At 39.8% G+C, this 14,752-nt stretch overlaps 1 protein-coding gene across 1 annotated transcript; it reads right to left on the reverse strand.

Annotated features, from left to right (window-relative positions):
* Nucleotides 1-637: 637 nt before the first annotated feature.
* On the reverse strand, nucleotides 638-13,513 carry LOC121354171 (interleukin 18 receptor accessory protein). The gene is made up of 10 exons (XM_041468590.1): nucleotides 13,378-13,513; nucleotides 12,049-12,316; nucleotides 11,733-11,907; nucleotides 10,308-10,482; nucleotides 8,540-8,608; nucleotides 8,261-8,381; nucleotides 6,363-6,517; nucleotides 5,354-5,491; nucleotides 1,631-1,801; nucleotides 638-1,013 (listed from the first exon to the last, which is right to left on the reverse strand). The coding sequence occupies exons 1-10, from the start codon at nucleotides 13,499-13,501 to the stop codon at nucleotides 646-648; spliced, it is 1,764 nt and encodes a 587-aa protein (XP_041324524.1). The 5' UTR covers nucleotides 13,502-13,513; the 3' UTR covers nucleotides 638-645.
* Between the last annotated feature and the right edge of the window lie 1,239 nt (nucleotides 13,514-14,752).

The raw sequence follows: 14,752 nt of genomic DNA on the forward strand, positions 1-14,752 counted from the left end.
ATGACCAGCATCAGACAGGATCAACAATGATCAGGTACAGGTGTCCCTGAGTGTGAACTGTTTTACAACTGGTTGAATTCTTCCTCTCATTGAAGGAAGGATGGAGATACCTGGGGTAAACCTACACAGTGGTCCTTCTTTTCTGAATCCCTTTGGCATACCCAGCTGTAACAGTCTCTCATGGTATTTTCTTGGTGTTCCCACTGAAGGAGGTAACTCACTTGAGGAATATGGGTATGTTCCACTGGACTGCATCAGGAAATTAAACTGCAAGCCCCCTCTGGAGTTCCCTTTTTAAAATCTTTTTCTACAAAATAAGCGTTAAAGTATTCCAGAAAGGAATGCAATGCAAAGAACATTCTATGTCTCAAAATCAGAGCAAAATGATATAATAAATAGTAAAAAATAGTATAATTAAAATGGTAATAAAATATTAATTTATGAAAGACAGTTTACATTTACAGTTGTGTGCAGGGGCACAGTTTTGTTGTGCACTGTCACACTTCAGTCCTTCTGACTGTTTCAGAGCGAGCTGTTGCTGGCTGTAGTGACAGCTGACAGCTGTCAGACAATACCAAAGAGGTATTTGACAATCATGTTACCATTCCTGAGCCTGATGTCATCCCCTTGTGAAATTTCTCCTATCTATACCAGTCTGAATAACCTCTGGGAGAAGCCCTTGAGGCTGAAATTTTCCAGCCTCTTAGTAGTTTTCATTGGCATGTGGTAACGCATGTATTTCCAGAACTTCTTGTGTGGAGCAGCAGAAATGGAAGACTTCCAGGTAACAATTGGTAAAATCCGAAGTGCTTTCTTCACTACTGGAGGCAAAGTCTCTGGCTCCTGGAAATCCTGGAACTTTATTAATACCAGTTTGATCCCTTTATCTTCCAATGCACAGTTCACCGCTGCCTGCAGTTCAAAGATGCTTGGTCCACTGACATAGGCTGGGCTCAAAATGATTATTACCCGTCTGCTGTGTTTAATAGCTGTTACAACTTCATCTGTGTATGCTGGAGAGGAAATGGTGAGAGTTACTGCATTCTGCAAAGGAGTTTCTATCTTATCAGTTCCTTTATCAACAGCTGAAATCCAGAAATAAGGAAAGTCAAGAACAGGAATGCAGAGTAATCATATAACACTTAGAAATGAGTTTGCTATCAGAGGGTACCGTGGCTGTTCTTATACAGCTGAAGAACACAACTTTCTGCTCAGGACATGAAGGGCACAGCTGGGGTCTCAAGGGACACTTGGACCTGTCTTCATCTCTCCCACAGGGCTTTCTAGTTACTGAGGTAGCACTGGCTAAAGTCACTCAGAAAGTAACTACTGAAATATTTGAAGTCTTCTTTCCAGGGAAAGGAGTCTGCTTGCAAAGAAATTCTTGCACAAGAAGCTTTGTCTCAGCCTAGTAGCTCACAGTGACCTCACTCCATAGCATGTGTGTGTCAGGAGCAGGGACCAAACACAAAGATCAAAACATTGTGAGATTTGAACAAAAATTCCATTACCTAATTATACAATTTGTTGCTCTGGTGCATAAAGGGTTTTTTGTTTTGTTTTGTTTTTTTTTAAGTGAATCAAAATTTTATAAAACCTGAAGATTTTCTACCATGCCCAGGGAACTTACCTCCTCCCGGAAGAATATCTCTTTCAAGAATACATAACTTGTATCCATATTTATTTTCTAGCATATCTGGAAGAAGCTCCAGGGCAAATTTTTCCTCGCTAATTAAAGCAGAGTCACTTTCAGAAGGGTTTAGTTTTGCATAGGATACGAACGCGTCAAATTCCTTGCCATCTAAAATAAAGGAATAAATAAATAATAAATTAATTACTATATACTTTAAGAAGTCTGGCTGAAGCATGCAGCTTCTTTCTTAATGCCCTGTTTCCATTTATGTCTGTTTAAATAGTCACAACACAAACATAAAATTATGATGTGTTCATGGATTACAGCTATCCAGTCACCAAACACAATCTTGCTGTCTCACTGTCTTGCAAATTTTGTAGGCATATGCTACCAAAGCAAACAAGCGAGCTAGAGATGTTTAGTGCAAGGTAGTTTAAAGATTTGGTCCTTTCCAGGCAAAAGTCATGTGGTAGGGAATGATTCCCAGTCTTTTCTCTCATTTGCCCAAACGCTGATTAAAGAAAACTTGTCAATGGCCAATCTTATTTTAAAATATAATAAAGCTTAAAGGAATAATGTTCTTGAATATTAGTTGCTTGCAAAAGATATGCTGTTTTCATACACTGTTATGTCTGTCAACATAGAGACTTGTGTCTCTCTGTTAAAGAGCAAAGGCTAAGCCTGATCAAAATATCAGCTCAGACACAAAGTACTGACCAGTTATTGAACTTTAAGTTTTCTTAAAAGAACTTTTGTACAGTACAGATGAAACATAGGTAAAGAATTTTTCTTAGCTTTGATCACCCTGATACCAATCACCTGAGTTAGGTGCATTCTTAACTACGAGGCAAAAGCAAATTATTTCTGCTGAATAAACTTTGAACTACACTTGGGGGAGAAGAAACGTAAAATGAAATAATTTCTGGTGAAAGCAAAAGGCACAGCGGACCCGGTCCAGCTTCCCAGTTACTTGAGGTCATTTAAGTTATCCTAAGACTGCCAGATTTGACAGAAGTATTGGAGACTCAAGCATTTTGGAATGGCAGGACATGGTCAGGCAGCCCAAATACCATCAGACACCTATGTGCAATTATCTGAATTGTGTCATGTGACAATATAATTAATAGGAATCAGGAATAAATTCCTCTGTGTAGAGCAGGGTGCTGCTGCAGGGTGAGCTGAGAGGCTCTCTGGATTCCATCATACTGACTGCACCTTCACCTTCACTGCTTGGGAACTGAGACACCCACATCCAGCACAGAGACCTAAGTGCTGAGTGTCATGACCCCCACGCCGTGGTGTTAACCTCCTGATTTCTACCCCTAGATGTGAGACCACATATAGGACCACAGGACCACATATAGGACCACAGACACAGGCTAGAGTCACCAAGTTCCTATAGGGTCTAGAAGAGTCTGTATGTAAAGCAAATTCAGAAAACTAACATAGATGAGCTGGGGCTGAACACTTAAATTCAGAACCAGCACATAGCAGAACGTGTGTTATCAAAAGAAAACAGAGGTGTGCAGATTAGATCTAGAGGCCAAGATCAGACAACAAATGTTGCACCTCTGCTCCTCCTCTCTGCTCCTGGACACACTTTCAATCACATCCTTCTCCTGGTGATAATTCTTGTGATAAGCTCTTGTGATAATAGGGGAAGATGATTCACGTTGCTGGCTACACACTGTCTTTTACTGAGTTATCTTTCTGCCAAGCTGAGCCAATTTGGGCCCACAAGAGTGCATCACCAGCAGTCAGCACACAGGACTAATGTGGGAATTAAAGGTGGGCCAGAGGTTCACTAGATTGGTTTAGCTGAACTTCAATTCATTTATACCCTAAATTGAAGCTCCCTTGAAAACAGATTTTAAACCCAATACAAGCCAGGTATTCCTCATTTCACCCACAGAGGTCACTACAATCTTATTAGACCACAACCACTAACAAACACATGCCTTTATAATATTACTATTACAATAGCAAGTTAAAAATAAATACAAAATAAGCACCATTAGGCCATTTTTTTCACATAATTGTACAGGAAAATTACAAGCTGAGGAACTTTTGGTACTGCATTTAGATGCTGAAAGTGTAAGAAATTAAGAATACCTGACTTAAGCAAAGTGATGACATACATGTTCTATAAATGTTAGTATCAAATCTCCTGCATTATTTCTTTCTACATATGGAAGAAGGCAGGAGTTTTAAGAGATATATCTGAATTGATTAGGAGGCAAATTAACCCCAGAGGGATTGTGGTTTCTCTCTCCACAAGGTCCTGCACAACCTAGGTTGGCTCTGCTTTGAGCAGGTGCCCAGGGTACCTTCCAATCTTGTAGGATTCTTCAATTGTCTGATTCTGTGCTGAGAAGGACACGAGAGAAGAAAGTATAGAAAGGAGGAAACAGCAGAATCGAGTCATAACTGCTGCTTTGCTGCTTCATGAGCAAGTCCTTTCAGACCTCAGGTGACTTGGTATGCATCCATGAAGTGAGGACATAGTCCTGCAGGTGAGAACACGTTTCCCTTGGGCAGAAAACTCTCTGAGTATGCACGGTTGGTCTGCACACCCCCTGTACCCCCATGCTGCAAGTGGAGCTGTGTGCATGAGGTACCTGAGAAGCAGGGGACAGGCAGGGGACAGGAGTGGAACCCCGATGGTGTCTTCAACTTCAGTGCACAGCCTTGGCAGGTCTGTGTGTGTCCTGCTGACTTGCAGGGTGTGCTCTAAAGGGACTTTCCACAGCTCCTTAAATCACTTTGTTACCAGATAGAAGGGAAATTTTGAGTGATTTCCCAAACTGCTTTTGCCAAATGCTTTAGTGCTTGTAAAAAGTTTTCCAGAAGGGCAGTTAATTTTCCAATTGTGCATGTACTTAGAGGTATCTAGATACAGTTGTTTCACACTCACACATAAGATACATTTACAAACACAAAAACAACTCAGACACCCCTATCTCAAACTGCATCAAGATGCAAGAATTTTTAGAAAAATTTTCTCAGGCACAAACTATCAGAATTCTTTCAACACATTTAAGAAAATCATACCTTAAGTTCTTTGAAGTAGTTAGAGTGATTCCTGATACATTTTTACTCTGTCTACTATTTCAGGGGCCTGTTTTAGCTGAGGTGGTGGGGCAATGCTACTACAGAGACTTGAAAAATCAAAAGCTCATCACTCAGGTCCAAATGTCAAGTAATTTCCAAAGATTTTAGAAAGGAAATATGAATATTTCCCAAACATTCATTTGCCAACTGGTGCCCTTGATCATCTTATTTCTCTCTTTTGTTTATTCTTCTGAGAAACCTTTTGGCTTCAAGTGAAAGATACAATAGACCCTGGAGGTCATTTCATTCTTGTCCAAAGGTTTTGTTGAACATTTTCAGAGAATGACTTTGAAATGTTGGAGATGCTAAGTTATTCCCTGCAAATGGACTGCCAAAATTCACTTTCCTGCTCTAATCTTCTATGGGTAAATTAGGGTAAAAGTCTAACTGACATTTCTGTTGGTGTTAGATATTTCTTTCATGCTATATGACTTTTTTGCCATCTGCATTCACTGAGCATCTTGCAAGGTTTTGTAGAATTGTATTGGCTCAAAGAGAACAGGGTCATTAAAAGAACTTAATTAAAGGAGTAATTCATATCAGATTATCCCACATGGCAAAAGGCAGAAGAAAAACTGGAGCAAATTCATATAAGACAAGGTTTCTTACCTTCTGTGCTTTTGTTGTGGACCAGACAACTTCGATACGTCAGCACTATTTCAATCCAGTGCTGGTAAATAAAGGCAGTGCACAAAACAAATGCAAATATAGTAGAAATGGCACTGCATAGTACATATAAGAACAACACTGCAGAAAGAAAAGAGTCTATCATAACTTGAGTTTCCAAAATAGTATTGACACTTAGATTAAAAATCAGTCCAGGAATGGGGACAAGCCATCTTACAAAATCTTTTTCCTTATCCCCCTGGCAAAATTTAGAGAAGCTAAGATTTCATGTAGCCACAAACCTTAACATAGAATTTCAGTCTACCATCAGTGACTTTTTTTGCATGACATCTCTCTGGTGATATGAAAAGCCAATCTATGACAGAGTGCACAGAGAAAATAGTCTCTGGTACACTCAGCAATGCTGAAAATAGCCATCACCTGAGATGGAAAAGCTACATCAGAACAGACACAGCTGCACACAGTGCCCTTCTGGCAGCTTCCTGTTGCACTCCAGTGATGAACCTCCACTGTGAACTATGGTTTAACACTTTAATTTCCACACTGATTCAGGTTTGGTACTTGAAAAGCTGCCACAATCATATCCGTTATGGTAACTTCTCAATAACATGCCTGCTAATTACTGGAAAATAAACAGAAATATCCTATGAAAATCTGGGAATACTGTTGCTTTCAACAGCCTCTCTGCTTCAATTTAGTAGATTGCCTATTAATGCTCAGAGGTTACACTCTCCTCTTCTTCCTTCCAGTTACTCTCTAACTTCCACTTGGCTCACCTGCCTGCAGTAAATCCCCAGATAGCCCTGTTCTTCTGAGTAATCCTCAAAATACTTGGCTTTCAAGACATCTGACAAATCAGACTTTTCCCACTCAGGTTCAAGAAACTTCTGCTGCTGGCTGAAAGCCAGTGTCAATGGGGAATTAATTAGTAGCAATGGAGTAAATCAAAATGTGTCTTCAGGGGTAAATAGTCACCAGTTGATAGCTTTACCTCTCTTCTTTCTTTTCAGCTGGATCACAGCAGTGGCATTCCCCACTGAATTCTCAGCAAAGCATGTGAAGCTGCTTCTGAGGTCCTTTTCAGTAACTTCCTTCAAAGTTGCAACGTGAAGAAGTGTGTGCCCCTTCAAACCCTTTGGATAGACACTAGAGAGAAAAAAAATGTGTACTTGCATGATCACCTTTGCTGTTCATTCACACAATTTCCCAATGTCTTACACTCAAAAACAGAGGAGCTTGCAACTTCTTAACATTCATCTTGAACTTTTCATAGTAATGCAATATTCTGGTTTGGAACCTTCACTTGGTCTATACATGGTAAGAAAATACTAACATTGTAAGAAAATACCTTGATAAGCCTGAAGACTGAAAGGTTTATCCTTAATTCATCTACTCAGCAAAATACTTATCACTTCCCTAGTTTTCAACATACAGTCCCCTTTACTTGTACAAGATTACTTGTGGTTTTTTAAGATGTAAAATATTCACCTGTCAGAAATGCAGAGAAATGAAGCTTCAAAAAGGAACCCCAAGAGAGAACTAGCTGGGCAAAAGATTGAGCAGCTCAGTCTCTTGCACAGGAGCAAAAAGCTCAAGGACATGATAGGCAAACAGAATAAGACAGAAATAAGGGACAGAAGTATAGGAAATGAAAAGGTAACTGAGGAATCCCTTCAGGGTTGAGTGAAGGATATGGGAAGCAGATCTGTATCTGCAATCATTCCAGAATACCCAGGGTTTCTGAGTTTCAGCATTCTCCTTTGAAAGCCACAAGTATAAGCATCTCTGGGTCATCCCAAAAGTCATCTCACATCATACCACTGCAAGATGACAGTGTCCCGTGGCTCCACCCCTGCTACATCAAGATATGTAGGAGTGAGCATAGGCAAGGATTCAACCAAAGTCTGTTGGGGATGTTTGTATTTTAAAAAATAAGCAGAAACTCTACCCATGAAAACAGCTAAAAACTTGTTAACAAGAATATTCCAAATCTAAACATTCTAAAGTTAGGAAAATTTCCAGTCTATCTCATGAGTGTGTGTGAGATATCATAATTCTTTTTTTGCCCATATGACTCCTATTATTAATTCAGTTTTAGCAGTGACAGCAGGGATTTTGCTTCCCCAGTGTACAGAAAGTTTACCCAAAAAGTTGACACAGGGCTGAGTGGTGAAAGACAGGCTTGCCTGCATTGCCTCTGCTCTGTTGCTTGCCCAAGTTGAACACTGCGTAAGTGAATGAAAACAGGAAGGAAAGGGAAGCATAGTCACTACAGGGGCTGTCCCCAGGTCACAGGAAACCTTTCCCCCACATGAGTCTTCTCTGCAGGACCTGGTTAATTCTCACCAGGGAGGAGTCCCAAAATTCAGTGTCCTGAAATTTGGGGCTGCAAGCCCTCAGACCTAGTCTGTAACACCGCAATGTCTGAGACACACAAACTCCTTTCAATGTCCGCAGAACTGTTTTGCTGATCTGATTCATTCCCCACTCAGACACCACTTCCAAAGGCAGATTGTGTGAATTGCTAGCAAGGCACAACAGAGACTGTGCTTTCAAGAACACTTGAAAACAAGAACACTTGAAAACAACGGATGCGGGGACAGGCAACCAGGAGCCCTTCATGTTGAAACTGTCTGTGAACTAAAGTTTTTAGAACAGCTAAGATAATGCAGAGCTTGAGTTCTTGATTTTATGGCCATCAATATGTGCTTCTGTGTGTGAAGGTCACATGCCTGTCCCTTGCTTGTGGCATTACTAGGTGAAGGAAAGGAGCCTACTAAAGTTTTGTTCGATAAAACGTATTCAGTAAAGCTGTTATAGAAGGGCTTTTACAACTGTTTGTGGTGGTAGTAACCAGACTGCTGGGGGGGCAGGGGAGGAAGTTCTCACGTTGTTTCCTGATTCAATTTCTCATTTACAATCTCTTCGTTGTTTCGTTTCCATGTTACCCTCATTGGAGAAACTGTTTCAAACCCAAACTGTACACGACATTCCAATTCAAGTGGCTTGCCTGGAACAAAAGAACACAGAAAAACCATGCCTGCAGAATATTATTCTCTTAAATAGCCTAGAAAGCAAAGCTGGTTTGCTTTATCAAGATCTGTCATTATTTATCAATACCTCCTCTAAATATTTTCATTTGCTTCTAGGGGAGGAATTGAAACTTACCAACTTCTGCTTCAAGGATCACAACACCATTAGGATACAAAAGGCTTGGTGGATGAATAGTGTTTTTTGCTGCAATTAACAAGAATATCATTAAGTATAATGTTATTGTCAGTGCAGAAGACAAAAGAAAATGGTTTAAAATTTAATTTTTCAAGTTTTAGGTGGAATTTGGACACCTAAGTCCAAGAGGAGGACAACAAAACTTTTGTAGCTACTCAAAGACCTGCTATCTCATTTACTCTGAGGCATTGTTCTCTTACATGAGCTAAGGAGCTCAGCAACTAGTCTCCCCTTTAAATTATTTAGGTTTAAAAAAATTAGGAGCCCCCCTTGCAAAACCCTCTAAAGGTGCAATCCTCATACCAGTTCCCTGTCAAACCTTTATTCATGCCCAGTATGCACAAACAGCACATGCACACCCCATTCACAAGCGCAGATACTTGTACCAAAATAGCCATGTTGTTTTCTAAACTCAGGCTGCCAAAGGGCACAGATAATGACACCCACGGGTTGTACAATAAAACCCACAGCTCTGATATTCTAGGAAAGTCCCATACTGCAGGAAATGGTGCCACATAGCACCTTTTTGTTCTGTTGTTTGCTGGTTTTTTTACCGGGTCACAGCAGAGAACTATATCACAGAATCACAGAACAAGCTGAGTCGGAAGGGACCCACAGGATCGAGTTCAGCATCCAGCCCGCACAGAACCATCCCCAAGAGTGACACCCTGTGCCTGACAGTGTTGCTCAGACGCTCCTTGAACTCTGTCAGGCTTGGTGCTGTGACCACTGCCCTGGACACCCTATTCCAGTGCCTAACCACCCTCTGGGTGAAAAACATTTTTCTAATATCTGACCCAAACCTCCCCTGACACAACGTCAGGCCATTCCCTCGGGTTCTGTCACTGGTCACCACAGAGAAGGGATCAGTGCTTGTCCCTTCTCTTCCCATCACATGTAAGACCTCCACTGCAAGAGGGTCTCCCCTCAGTCTGCAAGGTTCTAGGGTAGGATGCATATGGTGCCTTTTAAGTGGTTTTCTGACTGCTCTAGAAAAGTGAGGGAAAATAACTAAGAACAATGTGTTAGCTTAAATACTGTTAGATCAGAATAAAAGCAGAGCTAGTCCAAGCCTGCCTGGAGAATGTTGTGGGAATAAAGCCAAAAGGAGGAGTGAAAGAGCAAGAGGTATTTTAAGCAACCACACAGAGCTCTCACAGGTCAGTAAGACATGGTTTCCTGTTCTGATGGGATGGATACATTTTTCCCTTGAACTCTTAGAACCAAATTCTTAAAATACCTGGGGAAAGAAGGATCACCTATTTCAGAAAATATCCTCATGAGACCATGAAGTTTCAAAGGAATGTTTTTTCACTATACCATAGAACCATGTTACCTCACTTGACACATTTCTTTTGCTCTCTAAATCTTGTTCTCCCTTTCACAGAGTGGCCTACCTTCCACCAGGATGCTGAGGAATAGTCCTGTGCTGTTTTCTTACAGAAACAGCTGTACTGCATCCATACAGTTCAGGATATAGAATAGATTTATACTATCCTACAGGACCTACTGCTATTATTATTGGATGTTCTAGCTGGTGACCCACGATGTCCTTAGAATACTTGGAAGAGGATTTGAATGATCCTGTAGCTAATTCAATTTATTGGTTTTTCAGAACAAAAGCTTGAACAAAAAAACAGAAACAAACATAATAAAGAAAACATACTTTTACTTCAGGTATTTTATTCTGGGTTATTAAATTACTCACCAATGACTTCTACTGTTACTGCTGTTCTCACTGTCCACTCGGTAATGTTGTCAGATAGAGTATAATCACACACATAAATTCCAGCATCTTTGTCATAGGTTGGATTCAAGTAGATTTCATTCTGCTTAAGCTTTAGGCTTGGTCTACTTTTCCTGTATTTTATCTGGTGGCCATCCTAATGAAAATAATATGTAAGAATTAAAGTTTGGGTTTTTTTCTTGCTGTTGTTGCTGCTACTGAATTATATTTTTATATATTTGGACAGGATTTTCATGGCAGAAGGGCTAAACCAAAGTGTTTCCACTGAAGCCCAAAAAGGGAGGTATTAGGAGTCTGAGGACATTTTTCAGTTATACTAAAAAATATGTGAATAACCTTGATTTTTAAAAAATTATTTAAAATTTATTGTTGATACAAAAATATGAAATCATGAAGCTGATCTAAATTAAACACCTATTACTAAAGAGCAACAAAAATAATCACTTTTTTGATGGACTAGGTAATTTTTGTTTTGTAAAGAAATCATTTTGAAAGCATTTTCATGTTATTTTATGAGAAGTAAACCATGAATTTGGATGGTCTGAGGTTGAGGACACTGTGACTACTTTCAGAAACATGAAAATGGTCTATTTTTGAAAAGCACTCCTGTTTTTCAGCTTAATATATTCATATTCTACCAAAACCAGCAAGAATTTTCCCTAAATCAAGTTCCTGAAAAAATCCAATAACACAATAACACAAAGTGTGAAGACACTCCTTAACTTCAGTGGGTTTCAGATCAAGATGTAGGTAAAGATAAACCTCATTTAAAATTTCAAAGCAAACACAGAATAACTAGATCATAATTCTACTTGATAGAATAGAATAATGTAAATAATACCAGGCAGGAAAATGCACAATTGCAAATTTTAGCAATTTTCCTTTGCTCATTTATACAGGTTTGGATGCTATATCACCATCCTTACAAACACTAAGTCAGTAGTGGTTCAGTGGAATAGTACTTCATTTAAAACAGGACTCTTGGAAAGAAGAATTTTAAATATTATTCTTAAAATAATTTTGCGGCTAACAAAGCCAGTTTTCTTTCATATATTGGATATTTTCAAAATTTGAAACATCAAAACCAAACTTGAAATGTTGCATTTCAATCATGTCAGTTTTATAAAAAAACTATTTTCATTCTCAATTTCTTCAATTTCATAGCTGAAGAGGAAGCATTTCTTGGCTTCTCTTTCATATCATGTTTTGGGTGTGGCAAATTTCTTCAACACTCTTCCTTAAATACTTGATATATATCAGTCCAAGATTCTACTTTTGTGTTGAATTTCTTTGGCATTGCCTGCCAAAGAAGAGTTCAAGAACTATGGCACATGGACATTAACTAGACCTGAAGCTCCACCTCCACTCAGCGAGACTGACTCTTACCTTGTACCATTTCACATCTGGCTTTTTTATGTGGCTGTAACATTTTGTCCCAGGACAGGTTATTGAATTCCCACGGCCAGCAAGCAGATATAGAATATTTGTGTCATAACCTGAACATTTTGCTGCCTTCTTTGTTTGAACATCCAAAACAATTTTGAGGCATGGGATTTTTCCCCTGAGTGATGTAAAAAAAAAAAAAAAAAAAAAAAAAGATGTTAAACATTTAATACATAAACCAAACCAAAACAATAATTCTCCTACAGAAATTGAAACCTTTTACCCCTTTACTCCATTACTTTTTTGCTCCATTACTTACCATATCCTGCAGATGTACACTCCAGAAGCGCTGTCCCTTATCGGTTTAAACCAAAGTGCATCCCCTTGGAAAGTCAGATTTGAGCTTTCCTCGATAGACTTCAGTGTCTCTTTATCTTTCTGATGCCAGAACCATTTCACCCTATGTTGATTTAGAGGTGAGTTGTTATAAATGTTGGTGGCATCTCTATCTGGTAAAGCACATTGTAGAACAAACTCCTCACCATTAATTGCACGATACCATATGTGAGGTTCAACATGGGAACATCCTGAAAAGCAGGACAGTAAGATATCAGCACCATCTGAAAAAATGCAGAGTTGTGGTGAAAAAATTAAAAATAAAAATTAGGAACAAAAATAGAACCTTACCTTTCTTGTGTTGAATATTTCTTTATGTGATCAGAACATGGACTAATAAAAATAGGTTTCCTTAAATATGTAATTTGCCAATGTTCTTGAAAATTTATTCAAAGGTTTCCAAAGGTTCCTTAGGACTTTTTTCAGAAGCTTAATGTGAAGAGTTTTTGTGATGTGTAGACTTTTGCATGCGTGCTAACCTGTTAAACCTCAAATGTGTAGGAAAGCAGATGCAGCTCTTCTCAATCTCGCTGTATTAATGAATAAAGGGACTGACATAAGCCCAAGAAAGCAGAACCTGCCCACCACATGCCCTATTTAAGGTAAGACTGACAAACATTATTGTCTCACTGATATTTATCAATATTTATCCTCCTGTGTTTCAGTAACTATCTCTAAAATTACACAATTGTTTTAATTCTGAAAGATGTGGTTAGCCATCCTAATGCTCATCCTGCCAGTCAGGCTGTTGTGACCTTTGAAAGTATGGCAGGATTTCACCCCACAGAAGGGAGGTAATGAAATCTGTTCCTCACCTGCCCACCTGGGAAACTCTTTACAGTTCCATTTTCTCTCTGCGCACTAAACTGGATCAAGCTCCTCCAGATATATTTTGTGTGTGGAAGGCTCTGATAAATCAATCTCTTTCTGCATTTGCCTTCCTTCTCCCCAGTCCCTGCCTCACTAGACCAGATGCTGGAGACCTAAGTCACAGAAGCAATTCATTTGCTTCATTTAGGCCTCAGAGACTCTCCTTTACATTTATCCTTTTAATTGGGGAACTGATTTTTGAGTCAAATTTAGAGTAGCTTCTATTACCAATACTTCAGAAGCTTGCAGAAAGACTATTTGTCTGACACAAGCATGGACATGTGCAGGAAAAACTCATAAAGGCAAGGAAAAATGAAAATCTCCTTTTCTAAGTTTTCAGAAAGCACCACAAACACCAAACATCACTGGAGCAGATTCTTACCTGGCAAGTTAATCTCTGTAACTTCTACCCCACTGACAAATAGTGTTAGTATCCAGCACAAAGTGAGCATTATTTTCTTTATCAATTTTGGCTGATATTCAGAGACATTTTCTTTAATAATCATCTTGCTTTCTGTAAAAGAGGAAAACAGGGAGGTTTTTTGTAAATCAGAGTCAAATAAAATAGGTAACAACATATTTCATTGTGTACCTCTGTAAAGCTTTGCAAACACTATTTCCTGCATATTGTGTTTTTTAAAAATGGGGTTTGCAGCACTTTTCCTGCTCACGCTATTTCACAGAAATACAGGATGGATAATACTCAGGAATATTCAACAGCCTCTCTAAATACACCTTGCATAGAATTGCTTACAGATGGATTTCCAAGTCATACCTCCAAAAATGCAGAACTCCACCTCTGGAGTGGAAATACTTCATCCTTTGATAGGAGATGTTCTCTAAGATGAGAGGTAGGATACCAAATATCATCAGCCTTCAGCTAATGATGCCTATCAGCGACAGACTGAGACAGGCATAAATGGCACCAAAAATCCATGGAGCATTGTTGTAGCTTGAAAGTCAACAGGCCCAGACTGGATTCCTTTGGGATTAAACCAAATCTGAAGATGTGCTGCAGCTGCAAACAGCATTGAGCCCATGTGACTGGAGGACCCTGCAGAAGTAAAGCCCTCAAAGCATGTCCCGTATGGGCACACGTCTTTGGTTCTCTCTTCCACCCAAGAGACGTGCTCCTAGTGGGCTTTGGTATCAGCCAAAATTGGCATACTTAGGATGTCTACTAGGCCAGCAGAGCAACCTAAAACCCCTTCTCCTCCACTGTGGTGTACCTGGGTGTGCAGCATCGGGCCTCACTTTTGCACTACAGTGCTGTGCTGCACTGCTTGAACAGCTGTGGCAGAGCCCTGCTGAGAAGGGTAGCACCCACACCAGCATGAAGGACCAGCTCTGTGGGCTGCCCTCTGTAAACTGAGACTAGGAACACCCAGGGGACTTGGAGAAAGTCCACAAAGCACTCAGATGCATCCAGACACCCATAATGACAGTACAGAAACCGCAAACCATATTGTTTTCTACTAAGTCTGATCTTCATCCCATAGCCTTCTCAGCCACACTGAATACACCCAGTGTGCATATGCAACAGCCATGGCTCAAGCTGGGTATTTAGTAAGGATGTACCCAACACCTATGACTGACATGTCTGCAGTGTCTGCTCCAGGAGTAAAGGGGCAGTGCCTGGTTCAGGAGCAAAGTACTTGCTGCTGTTCAATTTGCACAGCTGTGCATTGTGCAACAGAGTCCTCAAGGGGTTTTTTCCTTTCCTTTGGCCACAGAGTGACTCTGCATTTGCAATGCTG

Source organism: Pyrgilauda ruficollis, unplaced genomic scaffold (genome assembly GCF_017590135.1).
Source record: "Pyrgilauda ruficollis isolate IOZ18807 unplaced genomic scaffold, ASM1759013v1 scaffold22, whole genome shotgun sequence".
Classification (NCBI taxonomy): Eukaryota; Metazoa; Chordata; class Aves; order Passeriformes; family Passeridae; genus Pyrgilauda; species Pyrgilauda ruficollis.

Bases quoted from the DNA above. Each gene is read 5' to 3' on its own strand.
- LOC121354171 (XM_041468590.1), bottom strand. From the start codon at position 13,501: ATGATTATTAAAGAAAATGTCTCTGAATATCAGCCAAAATTGATAAAG. The intron at 8,609-10,307 runs GTGAGTAATTTA...TGTTAATTGCAG, and splicing joins AGTAACAGTAGAAGTCATTG to CAAAAAACACTATTCATCCA. The intron at 1,802-5,353 runs GTAAGAAACCTT...CCTTTATTTTAG, and splicing joins CCACAACAAAAGCACAGAAG to ATGGCAAGGAATTTGACGCG.